The 10,127-nt window shown below is 40.6% G+C and overlaps 1 protein-coding gene across 1 annotated transcript in view; it reads right to left on the bottom strand.

The window, feature by feature from the left end:
* Positions 1-2,475: 2,475 nt before the first annotated feature.
* Positions 2,476-10,127, bottom strand: part of ESRP2 (epithelial splicing regulatory protein 2) — a 43,659-nt gene continuing 36,007 nt past the window's right edge. Inside the window, 2 exon segments of the mRNA XM_010004423.1 lie at positions 2,476-3,846; positions 6,742-6,853. Coding sequence (XP_010002725.1) covers positions 6,764-6,853 — 90 coding nt within the window. The 3' untranslated portion in view covers positions 2,476-3,846; positions 6,742-6,763.

A 10,127-nucleotide genomic window follows, 5' to 3' on the forward strand; every position in this document is an offset into this window, starting at 1 on the left:
GGGGGCGAGCAGGGCGGGGAGAGAGCAGGGCTGAGGGGACAGAGCAAGGCTGAGGGGACAGAAGGGCTGAGGGGACAGAGCAGGGCTGAGGGGACAGAAGGGCTGAGGGGACAGAGAAGGGCTGAGGGGACAGAGCAGGGCTGAAGGGGGAGAAGGGCTGAGGGTGGAGAAGGGCTGAGGGGACAGAGCAGGGCTGAGGGGACAGAAGGGCTGAGGGACCAACGGCCGCGGCGCGCGAGGGGCGGCCGGGCCGGGGCAGCCGCGAAGGGCCGGAGCAACAGGCGCGCATGGAAGCGAGCGGTTCCGCTCTTTATTCTGTTACTGTGATTTCCTTTCGTGCTTCTTTTCGGCCAGGCCAGGCCACGCTGTGCTTGCAGTACAGGCAAGGGAGTTCCAAGAGACTCCTGTGTCTCCCGGGCGGGCCCGATGTGGGACACCCAGGGGTGTCTGGTCGCACCAAAAAGCTCCCACTGGCCTTGCAGTTGTTTCACACAGATCAGCTCTAAAAAAATGCAACGACTCACTGGTCCCACGTGTTAAGTCTTATACAAACATAGCCTGAAATGTCCAAGCTCAGTTTCTTTTGCTGGTTTCCACCATCCCATGCTAAGCAGGTGTTCAAACAGCAGTTGATGGTTTAAGCTCCTTTTTTACAGATAGTTAGATCCAGACTTTGCACGTGGCAGAGGCTGCTGCCAACTCCAGCTCATGTCAGCACGCACAGAATCATACAATCATAGTATGTATCGGGTTGGCAGGGACTTATAAAGGTCATCTGGTCCAGCCCCTCCTCTTACACATTCCCTCTGCTCCCACCTGATTGTGACAAAGCTTCAGACAGGAGATTTTAATTATTACACGTCATGGGATGCTTTTGACTAGAGGGGCTAATTGAGTGGACAGTGAGGAGGATGGAGAGCTGACCGTGTGACAGAACTCCAGAGGGTTGTGATGAATGGGGCAGGGTCAAGTCGGAGGCCTGTAACCAGTGGTGTCCCCCAGGAGCCAGTACTCAGTCCAGTCTTGTTCAACATATTAATCAGTGAGCTGGACAAGGGGACAGTGTGACCTCAGGAAGTTTGCTGATGATACAAACTAGGAGGGGTGGTAACACTCCAGAGGGCTGTGCTGCCATCCAGCATGACCTGGACAGGCTGAAGAGCTGGGCAGAACCTCATGAGATTCAACAAGGGAAGTGTAGGGTCCTGCACCTGGGGAGGAAGAACCCCAGGCACCAATATAGGTTTGGGGTGGACCTGCTGGAAAGCAGTTCCAAGGAGAAGGATCTGGGAGTCCTGGTAGATAGTAAATTATCCATGAGTCAGCAAAGTGCCCTTGCTGTCTAGAAGGACTTCTGGGGTCCATTTCTGGGCTCCTCAGTTCAAAAGAGACAGGGAACTGCTGGAGAGAGTCCAGGGGAGGGTGACAAAGATGACTGGGGGGGTTTGGAGCATCTCCCTGATGAGGAAAGGCTGAGAGAGCTGAGACTGTTCAGCCTGGAGAAGAGAAGGCTGAGGGGAGACCTTATCAGTGCTTGTCACTATCTAAGAGGGGTGCAGGGAGGATGGAGCCAGACTGCTCAGTAGTTCCCAGGGTCAGGATGAGGGGCAACAGGCACAAGCTGGAACATGGGAAGTTCCGTTTGAATATGAGGAAAAAACCCTTCTTTACTATCAGGGTGACAGAGCCCTGGAAGAGGCTGCCCAGGGAGGTTGTGGGGTCCCCTTCTCTAGGGACATTCCAAACCCCCTTGGATGCAGTCCTGCGGGACGTGCTCTGGGCCATCTTGCTTTAGCGGAGGGTTGGACTAGAAGATCTCTAGAGGTGCTTTCCAACTGTTACAATTCTGTGATTTTATGTTGCACAGAGAGGGGAGTGACCCATTAGGCCAATTAAATCCAAACATGAATGCAGTTTCAAAGTTCCATATGTTGTGTTCTCTAGCACTAGAAGGAGAGAACTAAGCATGTAAACAATAACATCACAGTGCCTAAGAAGTGCTCCACTACAAGACAAAAACACATCATGCATATTTCTGGCTTACCACCACATGCCAGTTACAAGTGACAGAACAGCAGGAAATGGCTTCAAGTTGTGCCACAGGACATTTAGATGGGATAATAAGAAAAAATTATTGACTGAAAGGGTTGTCAGGCACTGGAATAGGCTGCCCAGGGGTGAGTCATCATCCCTGGAGGGATTTAAAAGAAATGAAGATATGGTACTTAGGGGATATATTTCAGTGGTGGACTTGGCAGTGCTGTGTTAATTGTTGGACCTGATGATCTTAAAGGTCTTTTCCAACAAAAATGATACTTTGATTCTATGAAAAAAGAAAAACCACATCACCCTCTCAAGGTACATATGTTGACCCCAATCTAGGAGAAAGAAAAATGAGTAAGAGGTTAATTATCAGAGAATGATGCCCCATGAAAATACATTAAAGCGTAAGTTACTTTCAAAAGCCAATACACATCGTAAGCATCTCTTTTATTTGTTGTAATATAAAGAAGCATACATCATTCAGTTCTTTTAAGTACAACTCAAATAGTACACTAACAAAAAGATCAATTCAGACATCCATGAACATGTCACAACAGGATTCATTACATTTTGCTCTGCTGGTATTGCACTTGGAATGGTTTTGAAGTAAGGCACAGTAAAAACAAAGTCATTTAGTGCTTCTACAGCAGATGTCTTTTTTTAAACACATGCTACATGACATAAAAGTACTTCTTCTAGCTTATGTATATACACAGGGAAAAAGAAAAAAGCATGCACTAGAGGATTTGGATTTCATGTTTCATAATATACAAATAAAGTAGTTTAAAGATGTAAACAAATTGCATGCACATAAACTAGAGCAAAATCTTTAATACAGTATCTGAAAGCTATTATGCTTAAATAAAAAAATATAACTTATTAGTACTCAGGTTTATGTGCCAGTTTTGTCCTGTAGAGATTAAAAGTTTGGGGCTGAGAGCAGGGATTTTTGAGTGGGCATGGAGGATTTTCCCCGTTTTGCCTTTGTTTTTTGTTGTGTTTTTTTTTGCTTTACTCATTGGCAGCAGTACATTCGTAAGACAAATATGGCTTTTGCAAAACAATGTATAATGAAAACATGAGAAAGCACAACTGCATCTGGGGTCCAGTATCCTGGTATTTTCCAGTCAAGAACAAAACAAAAATCAATATGATCTACACTTTGAACTGGGAAAGCTATGCATTCCAAAACACCCTTCTAAAGACATTTAAACTCTACAAAAACCAGACACTTTGTCAAGTGTAAACTCTTAAAAACTAAACACAGAAGAATCTGAATGACTCAAGCTTCGCTTTCCACTTCAAATGCTACTGAGCAGGTTTCTCCCATGGCTGCGATAGCTGAAGTGCTATTAGATTGTCTTCAGAATTAACTAGATGCCAGGCGTGGGTTTGCTTATTTTTTAAACAAGTACATATGAAATTAAGTAAATCAACCGCATCATTTTTGGTTTCACTTTATCTTTGGCATAGGATATGCCATTTTTCAAATTAAACACAGGACAAGTACCACTCTACATTCCAACACATTATGCTGAAAAGGCACATTTGCTGCTGCCTGGGTGGCAGGGGAAGACTTTTGGTTTTGCAAGAGGCACGGTGGTTAGTGCGACGTTCTTTCCCCATCTCCCAAAGAGTGTTTAGTTAGACCAGGTACAGTTCTACAGAGTGGCTTCCCAGGAGCTGTCCGTTTTTCTCAGCCACTGCTTTCCTAGCTAGATCCAGGCTTGGAAAAGTCACCAATGCCTCTCCACTGGGCTGGCCACTAAAGTTGTAAAGCACAAGGATGGAATCTGCATGGAGCTGAAATGGTACAAAAAGAGAGAAGAAAAAAAAACAACACAGCTATTGAGACCAGAGACTACACCTAGAAATGCAGTTTTTAATGCTGTGCATATGGTCCACTCTACTCCTCTATCTGTAGCAAGAAGATTCTGGATGCCAGAATAGGAAGGAGAAGGGACTGAAGATTAAAAGACTGGGTTGGAGATCAGAATCAACTCCTATTCCGCTGTCGTGCTGAGTAGAATGGCGTAGACATAATTCCATGCAAAGATTTTGCTAGAGAACTAATCAGATGAAAGGCTGCTAAGACAGACTTAAGTGTTAATAAAGGGTAAATGGGTAAGAAAGTCCAGGCATTCAGTATATAATTCTTGTACTGTGCAGACTACTGGCCAAGTGACAAAGGCTTCGAGGCATGTGAATACATGCTTAGAAAAAAAAAAATAAAAAAAATTATACATCTGTATGAAAGTTCTGCATTGGGAGGTTGAGCTGAACTTAACACATGTATACAGTGCAATAAAGTATGACAAAATGAAGTAAAATTTGATGCAGTCCAACTAAATTAAAGAAACCTTTATTGTAACTTCATGAAGGCTAAGAAAAAAAGCAGGATATCAAATAATTTAGTCGTTGGAGTTGCTTTACTTTGGAGTGCATTTGCCCTCATGATTTCTTTAAAAAGGCAGTTTCAAAATGCTGAGTTTAAAGCAGACATCTCTGTCTGCCCTGTGGTACCCCCAGCCATTGCTCATGACATGCTGGAAGTCCTTCCAAGCTAAGTTCAGAAGTCCTATTTGTTGGATGGAAATGGATCCCAGCAATATTTCAAAACCAAACATTGAAGGATCAAAAGCTCAGCATACAAGACTATTTTGTCGGAGAAATCAATGCCAGACAAAACATATGGTCAATCCTGGAAAATGTACCCATTTTATGAGTATCAACCCAATTCAAATTAATTTCATGTGAGGTACATCCTCATGATTTATACAAGAATTAAATAAGTCTCACTTTTTGTAGAATATATGCAAGCCTGGTAAACTGCAAGAAATATCACACTCCTCTTTTATTTCCAGCAGCAGTTCCTGATCAGCTTTACAATCAAACATGAATGAACATCCAGTATGAAAAAAGCAAGACCATGCCAGAGCTTAACACTTAAAACACTTAGCAGGGAGTAAAAATATTCTTAAGATGTAAGCAGCAGTACCTTTAGAAACCAACAGCATTTATAAGACACTACAAATCCTTCTCACAGAACTAAAGTTAGTCAAGAAATAACATGCAGAAAGAAATCAAAAGACAAATCATCATGTCTGAAGCCCAGATCAGGTTTGGAAGTAAGTTTGGTTTATTTCAGAATAAAACATGCTCAAAGAGAAAGCTGTAAACAGATTGGGTTGAGGAGAAAATCTGAGTGTAGGGGCTGTCTGCTCTAAATCAGATCTTCACTATTAATCAATATGGGATCAAGAAATTTAGCACATCAGTCCTGAATATAAGTTTAATATTGCAGTTCAGAGTCAGCTGAAAACACACATGGAGCACAGTTAGACCTCTGAGCACAGAGGAGAGCTTTAAAAAGTAGTTTAAATAGCAGCCTTGGTGTAATACCAGCATAAAGATCTGGAAATTCATGTTACAAGAGTTGCACAGAAAATTAGCAGAGAAGTCTACACATTCTGCAAGCAACATAACTGAAAGCATTCAGTTAAAACACTTCAGTTTAAGACACACTTTTTTAAAGTTGTTCTTTATACAGATTTATAGATAGAAGTAGATTTTCTTTATGTAAATATATTTTAAAAACACAGATTCAAACCTGTACTTTTTTTTTTTTTAATGTTTAGTTCTAAAAAAGAGTGGTATCTGTATGATATTACTTTGGATGGCTTAGAATTCAAGATGAGATGCTTCATGAATTTATTTCTAGTCAAAGACTGTTTCACCTCACATAGTAGAAGATCCCTATTGTTTATCTGGTTTTCCAGTTAATCTGGATAAAACTAGAGAGCCAGATTGTCCACGCTCACAATGTAAATGTTCTGAACACCACCAGACCATGCAGCCTCTAATCTCTCTTCTCCTTAGCGGATCTAAGTATCAGGACAAATCAACTCATTTGAAAACTACTGAGTTGGTGCTGATTATGTGAATGTAGCTTTACCTGTGAAGTTACTTCTATCAAGGCTTTTTTGTTTTGTTTTTATTTGTTTGCCACCCTTGTATTTAAAGTTTCGGGTGCCCTTTTTTTTTTTTTTTTTTTTTTCAGAAAACTAACTAATCAGTAGCATTTTAAGTTGAATACAATAGTATTGGAAAGTCACAAAACTCCATGCAGGTCATAATGTTTGTTACCATTAGCAAATTTAGTTAGTTGCATTAGAAAGCCACTATACCAAAACAACATCATCTTAAAAGTAAAGTAGTAGTTCACATCGCATTAGGGAGATAAAGAAACAGATAAAATAAGCTCTAGGCAGCTATGTGATACAGGAAAGAGAAAGCTAGAAGTTTGAGTGTTTTTGCACATATATTTGTCTGCACATTGTAGCCATAAAGAAAAAAAAAATAATCTTCCACTGCTTATAAAAATAAAATATTGGACCAAGAGCTTCACATGAGAAACAAACACTAGCAAATCCTTCCAAAAGTTTAACACACCATCTGAGCAGAACCAGGCAACCATGCTACCTCTACCACAGCTGCTCCAGCAACTACAGATCACAACTAGCCTGTTCCTTTAGGTTACTTGATTTTTAACAGGACATAAGCAGAAAGCTTAAAGCAAGCATCCCGATGCAAGCTAAGAATGGGGAAAGGCCATAAGCAAAAAGCTCAGCATCACCAAGCCCTTCTTTCCCTTCCCATTCACCACTGCAGAGCCAGTTCATGCCAGTCCCATCTTACCTTCTTCAGAAGTTACAAAGAGTTACAAACAGACCCACTCTTTCGGTGCTTGTAACACACTCCTTGCTTGATCGCTCAGCTGAATAAGGCCATTGTAGTCATCAGGTGCATACTACAGTACAAGTGTGATATATGATAATCAGCAAGAGAAGGAACAACTTTGGTACAGCAAGCCACACAGATGATCATTTGCAACCATAATTAAGAGCATCAGCTATTGTAACTGGCAGGAGACACTGAATTTGACAGATACTATTTTTGTGCAAGATAAAAAACCAACACATTCACTGAATTACCAGTTGTAGAAATAGATTTAATGTAAACGCATGTGGGGAATATTCTAAACTGTGTATTTGAACTGTTCCTTAGCAAGGAAGGGAAGTAGTTCAGAAGTGCATGAAGTGCTCTTTTTTTGTTCTATTCATGAGACAGTGGCATCGAGTAACAAAATTCTTAGATCTGCATAATCCTGCTTCCAGTCTTCCATAATCCCGACTCTTACTGGGACAGCTGAGCATCTTTCAATGTCAGTGCTGCAGTGGGGGATTAGAAGATCTCATTCAGATCTTTTATGCAGTCATGGAAATAAACTGCAGCTTCTCTAGTGAGAAGTAATAAACAGTTCAGCTGCACCTAACACTTGAATTACATAGACTACACACCAGTGCAGTTAAAAGAAAACAATGTCCTGGCATGAATGCACTTAAAAGATAAGACAGCACTAATACTGGTATATTTCCATATAGGAAAAAGAAATTAACTATACAGCATAACTGCATAATGAGCGGCTTGTAGTAGAAGAATATTAGAATCAAAATAATGACTGTACACTACAGTCACACCAATAAATTTAAAAAAAAAACCCACATGTATAGCTTATCTAAGAAATACATGAGATCCTGAATCTGCACAGTAATCATGCATGATATTGGAGGGCCTGGTACAAATATGAAAGCTACAGTCAGTAAATACATCTGGGGGAATTTGAATCACTGTTTCATATCTCTGATAATGTTTCCAAAGTTGCATTTCCTGGAAAGGGGCTGAACATACTTGCACATGCTCCTTGAGTGGCTCCTGTAATCCACAAGACAAAATATTTAGCATAACCCAAATTATAAAATATCATTTCAGTGGCAAGAAGAGTTTACTGTCCCCCCCTAAAATGGCTGGTTTGCACTAACATTTTAGAGGATTGCCAAATGCACACAATGTACACACTATGCTTGATATTTCTATAATACAAGAAGTCTCCTGCCAGCTTAGGGAGAAAAGGGCATTATATTTGGGTATACAGGACATGTCGTATCCATCCAAAGTGAAGTTGAAAAGAAAAACAAACACAACCATCACATTATACACCTTCCACAGAGAACAACAACCAAGAGCCCAGAGAACATAAAAGAAAAGAACCTCCCAGAATTTTTACTACTGAATTCTATCCACCTTCACATCTAGACCCATGCCATTAAGTAAAAGACAAATAGAAGAAGTATTTTCTAGATAGTCTCTGCCAGGGCAACCAGACCGTGCAAATATTAGGTTTATCAGTTCCCAGACCTGCCCTTGAAACAAGTCTACAAAATGTAAGTTTACTCTTTGGAAGGAATGTCTCAAGATAGTACATACTTAAGATTATCAGTAGATGTACAGTAGGTAAAGGTCTATATTCTCTTGTGAGGGGCATTGTTTAAAAGGTTACACTTGAAATGCATAAACAATGAGGAAAACAGAAAAGTGGGAAAACTACCCTACATAGAAATGTCACAGTTGTCAGACCTCAGGCCTAGGCCTAAAAAAAGAAAAGAAAGAAAAAAAATAAAAGAACAAAAGGAAAAAAACAAAATAGTTAGCAGTAGAAGCAACTTCTAATCACAAGGTAGATAAGCAAGAGACTGCAGTTAATTAAAACAGATGTTGTGGAGGAATAAATTATTCAAACCTACTGATTGCAAAAAGTAGCCCTGCAAACCAAGCTAGGAAATAGAGTGGTGGAATTTGTATTCCTTGTGAATGAAATGGAAACTAAACTACCTTGCCTGAGGAAGTACATGATCACAAATCCTTCTGACTCTGTCTGCATTTCAGAAACCCATAAGAACAAAACAAATATCCAGCCACACAGGATACAGTGTAAAGTCAGGAGTAAACCTATAAATTTATTGCTCAAAATGGAAAACAGTTTTGCTAGCTTCAGCTGCAATGCATCAGGCCAAATTCTGATTCCATTTAGTTTTGAAAAATACTACACAATGATTTAACCCCCCAGTATAACCAGTTACAAGTTCACTGAGCTAGATTCTAGCAGGTTGTTCCCTGTATAAATGTTATTGAGACCTGAAACAGTGTAACAATACTGAGATAATATGAAGCTTCATGTTATATTTTCAAATACCTACTCCTAACACACAAGCAACTGGTAAGAAGTTACCAAAATCTGCAATAGTTCCCCTCAAATTTAAGCAAAATAAAAATAAAAGCAGACCTCACTGCTACTGCCATCACTATCCTTCTCTTAATCCCACTAGCATCTCATTTCCAGCTTCCTTACTGCTCTGAACAGAAATAGAGCCTCTTTCCTCACAGCTGTTGCCTTGTTCCCTCCTCCCTCTGAGCTCACAACTCTTGGGGGCTGGACTACCCTTCCAACCTAAAACACTGTGTGATTCTGCTCCAGGGGCTTCCACCTACTCTCAGACTGTCTACAGTAGTATTAAAATACAGTGGACTACTGGAATGATACAGTAGCAAATCTTGGGGTTTTAAGCCAGTATTTAATATAGGAAATAAAATTTGTCAGTTTTCCTTCACCTCATCCTACTATAGGCAAAATGGCCACTTCCAATTGCAACTGCAATTCTAACCTAACCTACCAGTAAACTATCACAGATCAGTTCCCAAAGGTAGGAAATCCAGCTCTCAGTATATCTAAACTTCTTTTCCAAAGTCTAAGTCTGCAACATAGCAACCGATGTGATGACTATGTCAATGAAGTGTATCAATTGTCCCTTCAGGGTGTTAATAAAAGCACCAGCAACCACCTGAATGCTCCATGAAACAGACACCACCTGAATGTTTTGTGAAGGAGATGGTGAAATACATAATGCCTGCTCCCAAAATTACAGCTTGAAGATAGTGCCACTTTAGTTTCTTGTTTCAAGCACAGGAGGCAACAGACAGAAAGAGTAACCACCAACTTACTAAACCCAGTCTCACAGATGCTTTTTCCACACAGGCAACATTTCCAGGTAGAAGATAAATTTGGGAATACAGCAAAACCAACAGCACATTATATTTTGGGTGCATGGGGCGAGCTGACAATATTGTTTGTTGCCAGATGACTTCAAATACCAAGAACTGGGAATTCTTCCCTCTACCACATCCTC

Source organism: Chaetura pelagica, unplaced genomic scaffold (genome assembly GCF_000747805.2).
Source record: "Chaetura pelagica isolate M959 unplaced genomic scaffold, ChaPel_1.0 scaffold449, whole genome shotgun sequence".
Classification (NCBI taxonomy): Eukaryota; Metazoa; Chordata; class Aves; order Apodiformes; family Apodidae; genus Chaetura; species Chaetura pelagica.